Source organism: Miscanthus floridulus, unplaced genomic scaffold (genome assembly GCF_019320115.1).
Source record: "Miscanthus floridulus cultivar M001 unplaced genomic scaffold, ASM1932011v1 os_1719_1_2, whole genome shotgun sequence".
NCBI lineage: Eukaryota > Viridiplantae > Streptophyta > Magnoliopsida > Poales > Poaceae > Miscanthus > Miscanthus floridulus.
Genome location: NW_027097882.1, coordinates 34001 through 40000, shown reverse-complemented (window position 1 = coordinate 40000; position 6000 = coordinate 34001). Strand labels below are relative to the sequence as shown.

The 6000-nt window shown below is 52.6% G+C and overlaps 1 protein-coding gene across 1 annotated transcript in view; it reads right to left on the bottom strand.

Annotated features, from left to right (window-relative positions):
- Positions 1-7: 7 nt before the first annotated feature.
- Positions 8-6000, bottom strand: part of LOC136534263 (uncharacterized) — a gene marked incomplete at its 3' end in the record, with an annotated part of 32063 nt that continues 26070 nt past the window's right edge. The window contains 5 exon segments of the mRNA XM_066526718.1: positions 8-65; positions 402-477; positions 599-766; positions 1099-1209; positions 1346-1662. Coding sequence (XP_066382815.1) covers positions 8-65; positions 402-477; positions 599-766; positions 1099-1209; positions 1346-1662 — 730 coding nt within the window.

Genomic DNA, 6000 nt, shown 5'->3' with positions numbered 1-6000 from the left:
TCAGAGCCTCTTGAGCAGAACTATACAGTTGTGCGTCGGCCACCAGGCCGAAAGCTTGCTATGATCTTTATACCATTGCATTTCATGAAAAAAAACCAATCAGTATTTCAAAATTAACAAAAAGGGCGTACCCAGTACAGAGAGCTCCCGCTCTGTGCGGGGTCTGGGGAAGGGTGTCAGTGGCAAGCCTTACCCTCGCCTGTGCAATGCGAGGAGACCGCGACTCGAACCCGGGACCTTCCAGTCACAGGCGGTAAGACTCTACCGCTTGCACCAGGCCCGCCCTTCTATTTCAAAATTAACACTACGAAATAATTACAGATGTGAAACAAAACGAGAGCAAGGAACCTTAATTGGATGTACTTCAAAATGTCTGAAATAAAATTGTGTACTCGCCGTGCCTGAAGGTGCAAGGGATGCTCTCCAAAATGGTACTAGCTTCATTAATGTTTCCTCATCAATCTTAAGATCAACAGGCTGTGACATCATATCTTTATTAGAGTTGCGATATTGCACTAGTTAACAATGTCCGAACCAGCAAGCCTAAGAACATACTGTTGTAGATGTTAGCAAGGAGCAAGCACGCCATTTAAGTTACCTGTAGAATGATGGAACAATACTGTATTTGTTTGACACTGGAGTGGGTTGAATTCAGTACAAAGACCATACGAAGAATATTTTCATCGAGAGTAGCATCCTGAAGCTTGTTCCTTCTAAGAATTGACCCAAATGAAGCTCCTTCCCATTTTTCATCCACATTCAATGACTGCAGTTGTTTTGAAAAATCTTTATTTATTTACATACTAGCAAAATTGCTCTTGCATTGCAATGGAACAACAGAGAAAACAATATGTACAAATGATTAAACATGTAGATAATTGCTAATGCATGCAAATTAAATAAGACAGTAAGCGAGTTCCTAATAATCAGCCTCAGTGGTGGTGATGGCATGGCAGCAGGTACACCATCATCATGAACTCCAATGGGTAAATCTAAATAAAGGGTGCAAAAACTGCAAACTTTGTTCCAGCCAATAGGTAATCTAGTTGCATGCATTTTTGCATTGAAATATAAAATTGCAGAGGGGCCAATACTTACATGAATTGCAACAGATACATGCTTGAATCTATTTGTGATAACTGAATCAGAAGAAACATGCTGAAGTCTTGCTGTTAAGATTGTAGATGGTGATTGGACATTTTCCCCATTCTTCAACAAGGTGAACATGAAAAGAAAAGGATATTTGAGACTGAGTTTGACTTGCAAGTATGAATATAGATTACTGGCATAATTCATGAAAAAATGGTTTCATGCTTAGGCCGGGTGGAAGTCCAAAGGAACAAACCTGGCCCTTGTCAAGAAGATGAATACACACATAAGAAATTCTGAACTGTACATTTGCTATTGGCCTTTGAATTTTCTCAATTTTGGGATTATCTGCATGTTCACATATTCGTAAAACTCTTGCTAAACCATCGGCATACACTTCATAGCCAATTTTGAACACTCTCAATCCAAATGATTCATCAAATCTTTGTTTTCTTGAATTGAATCCATCACTGAATGAGAAATCCAGATTAAGCCTGCTATTTTGGCGCATCTTCAAAAATGGCTTCCATGGGCTGATTTTATCTATTTTAATTTCACGCAATGCAGGTGTGTCTGGAGAAGATCAATCGTAGTGTTACTTGTTAAAAACTATGATTGAAGAACCATAACAAAGATTAAAAGCACTAATGTGTTAGACAGGGACAGGGAAGTTAAGAGCAAAAGGTCATGTGAATAACCAGGAGGACATCTCACCAAAAATATTTTCCTAACTATACACACTGCAACTGAATCAGTGTGCTGCAAACCACTCTGATGTGGGCATGTGGCCAATCTAGTTTTATTTTATACTAGTTTAAAACTTTAAATAGTGTGAGGTGTAATTCGAGCTCACGTGTGAACTACCCACTTATATTTCAAATTACCCCTCAGTGTATCCAAATTATAAGACGTTTTGGCTTTTCTAGATACGTTACTTTAACAATATATCTAAGTGCATAGCAAAAGCTATTGTATCTAGAAAAGGCAAAATGTATTATAATTTGGAATAGAGGGAGTAGTTATTATATAGACTCTAGAGTGGGTTGTTTTCGTCAAATGTATATACACACGATTGTATATCTTCCTGATTTGGGGTATTGCAAGGGATCGAATTGTTGGCCCGATTGGATCTCAGATTCAGATTGAGAGAAACCACCAGAGAGCAGCTTGGCCCTTGGCCGCTTGTTGGAATTGGAAAATGCCAGGTCTCTGTTTTTACAATAGCTCTGCCCCTACTTTTATAGGCAGAGGGCATCTTCTACTTTCTACCAGCTCCAGCATATCTCATAACCACTAAAGTGGATGTTGAGCATATTCCTAATGCAAAAGTAAATTGCAGAAAAGAAAGATACAAGTGCTGAGCACTAGGCCTATCTACCATTCTCCCCCTAAGCCTTGTGCCGAGCACTGGAAGTGATCTGCTTGTAGCCCAATCCTCTTCCTCATCTCATGGAACTTGAACTTTCCCAACTTAGGTGAGTATATCAGCCAGCTGATCAGTAGTGGCGATGTGGTTGGCCTTGATGCTCTCATCCTCCAAGCAATCTCTGATGAAGTGATACTTGATACGGATGTGCTTGCTTCTCTCATGGAAGACAGGATTCTTAGCCTAGAGCTAGAAGCAGACTTGTTGTCCACCTTCAGCTCAACCACATCCACCTTCCTGCCAAGGAGCTCTGCCAGCATCCTTGACAGCCATAGTGCCTATGTTGCTGCAGTGGTGGTGGCGATGTACTCTGCTTCACAGCTTGAGAGGGCCACCACCTTTCTGCTTGAGGGACTGCCAGCTGACCAAGGAATCACCGAGAAAGAACATGGTCCCGCTTGTGCTCTTGCTGGTGTCCACGTCGCCGGCGAGGTCGCTGTCACAATAGCCGACGAAGCGCGCCGTGTCCGGGGCCCTTGCGTAGTGCAGACCGTAGTCGAGGGTGCCTGCCACATAGAGAAGGATACGCTTCACGGCCTGCAGATGCTCCATTGTCGGCCGCTCCATGAACTGACTGACATACCCGACGGCGAACGCTAGGTCCGACCGGGTATGGACCAGGTAGCACAAGCTCCCGATCAGTCACCGGTAGTGAGTCGGGTCGACCTCCTCCGCCGTGCTGTCCCGACTGAGCATGAGCCGCTCCTCCATCGGTGTGTAGGCGGGATTGCAGCCTGTCATGCCGCCGAGCTCGGGGATGCGCTTGGCGTAGTGGGTTTGGCGGAGGGCAATGCCGCTGGCATCCTGGCGCACTTCGACGCCGAGGTAGAAGCAGAGGAGGCCGAGGTCGCTCATGTCGAACGCCTTCTTCATCTGCGCCATGAACGCCTCCACCTTTGCTTCATCAGTGCCAGGTGATGATGCGGTCGTCGACGTAGACGCCGACCAGCAGGACATTGCGCCCACTGCCCCCCCCTCCTCCTCGGTAGACGGCCGCCTCATGCGCGCTCTGCTTGAAGCCCATCTTCTCGAGCTTTGCGTTCCAGGCACGTGGGGCCTGCCGCAGGCCGTAGAGGGCCTTGCGCAGGCTGTACACCTTGCCTTCTTCTCCGGTGACGGCAAAGCCCAGTGGCTGACGCACGTACACCTCCTCGAGGTCGCCATTGACGAAGGCGGACTTGACGTCCATGTGGTGAACCTGCCACCCCTCCTGAGCCGCTAGCGCGAGGACGACCCGGACCGACTCCATGCGTGCCACAGGGGCGAAGGCGTCGTCGTAGTCGATCCCCTTTTGCTGGACGAAACCACGCGCCACCAGCCGTGCCTTGTGTTTGATCACCGCGCCCTGCTCGTCCTTCTTGAGCTTAAACACCCATTTGAGGGTGATGGGGCAGTGGCCGCCGAGCAGTGGCACCAACTCCCAGGTGCGGTTCTACTCGACGGACTTGAGCTCCTGCTCCATCGCCACCCGCCATGCCGGATCACCCTACGCCTCAGCATAGGTGGTCGGCTCACCGGCGTGCGTCAGATGAAGCTGGGCGAAGAGCCGCTCTGCCTGGCCTGAGGCAGACTGGTCACCGAGGATGTTCGCCACCGTGCGGTACCACAGGGGCTCATCGTCGTAGTAGGCGTCCAGGTGGTCTTCATCGTCCTCCAGCGGCGTCGCATACTTGATCTCCGGTTGCCCTACGTGCGCTGGTGTCGCAGCAGGCGAAGCAGAGGATGCCGCAGCTGGAGACGAAGGTGTGGTCGGCTGCGGTGCCGAGGTGGTCGGCGGTGGTGCCGAGGTGGTCGGCTGTAGTGACAAGGTGGTTGGCTGAGGTGCCGAGGTGCCGAGGTGGTCAGCGGTGGTGTCAAGGCGGTCGGCAGTGGTGCCGAGGTGGCCGGCGGTGGTGATGGTGATCCAGCCGCCGACGAAGATGCACTTGATGCTCCCCCGTCTTCTCCAATCCACGAGTACTCAATGGTGAAGTCGCGGAAATCCGCCGCCGATCCATCGTCCACCGCCTTGTCCCACGCCCAGCCGCGGCCTTCGTCGAACACGACGTCCCGCGCCACCTGAACGCGCAGCGTCACCGGGTCGAGCACGCGGTAGGCTTTAGCCCCCTCAGCGTAGCCGATGAAGACCCCAGGTGAGCTATGACTGTCGAGCTTGCCGACATGGTTGAGCTCCTTGACGAATGCCAGGCAGCCGAAGACCCGCAGATAGCTGACCGCCGACTTGCGCCCGTGCCAGGCCTCATACGGTATCTTGTCGTCGACGGCCTTGGTCGGAGAGCGGTTCAACAGGTGCACGGTGGTGATTACGGCCTCGCCCCAGTAGACCGCCAGCATGCCCCGCTGCTTGAGGAGGGCGCGAGCGGTGGCCACCACTGTCTGGTTGCGGCGCTCGATGACGCCATTCTGCTGTGGGGTGTACGGCGCGAAGTGGCGCTGGATCCCCTCGTCGGCGCAGTACGCCGCGAACTCAGCCACCGTGAACTCGCCGCTGTTGTCCGTGCCCAGCACCCGAAGCTTGTGGCCGCACTCCTCCGCAGCAGCTTGATGGCACTTGATGGCATCCACAGTTGTCGCCTTGGTGTCGAGCAGGACCGTCCACATGTAGTGGGACACATCGTCGATGAGGAGGAAGTAGCGCCGTCCTCCACGTGTAGCCGGGGTCACTGGTCCACAGAGGTCCCCTGCACAAGCTCTAGCTTTTCCTTGGCGCGGAAGCTCGCCTAGCGGGGGAAGGGGAGCCGTCGCTGCTTGGTGAGGACGCAGGTGTCACAGAACTGCTCCACATGGTCTACGCGCGGCATGCACTGCACCATCTCCTTATTGCCGAGCAGCTTCAGGGCCTCGAAGTTGAGGTGCCCAAAACGCTCGTGCCACCGCCGGGCATCGTCATCGCGGTGGGCTACAAGGCACACGGGCTGCGCCACCTGCACATGGAGAACATAGAGGCGATTGGCGCCTCGGTTCACCTTGGCGAGGAGTCAACGACAGCGATCCCATATGCACAGTACCCCGTGCTCGATCTCCACGCGCGAGCCGTTCTCATCCTGCTATCCCAAGTTGATGATGGAGTTCCTCAGCGCGGGGATGTAGTAAACACCGGTGAGCAGCTGGTGCTCGCCAGTCTCGGCGGTGAAGACGACAGAGCCGACGCCCTTGATCTCCACGGCGGAGGCGTCCCCGAACTTGACGGAGCCTCGCACACCGGAGTCCAAGTCAGAGAAGGACTCGCGCCAACCAGTCATGTGGTGCGAGGCGCCGGTGTCGAGGTACCACCCGTCGATCTTGTCGTTGCCGGTACCTTTGCCGAGGAAGGCATGGGCGCGCGGCTCGTCGAGGTGGAGCAGGGCGGAGCCAGCCGACGCAGGAAGGGGAAAGTTTGGATCTTTCTCCTCCCCTGCTTCTTGCCGCCGCTCAACGCACCCGTGCACCAAGAACAGAGCATAGTCCTCCTCTGCTTGCGCGACGTGGGCTTGCCTGCCATGGCG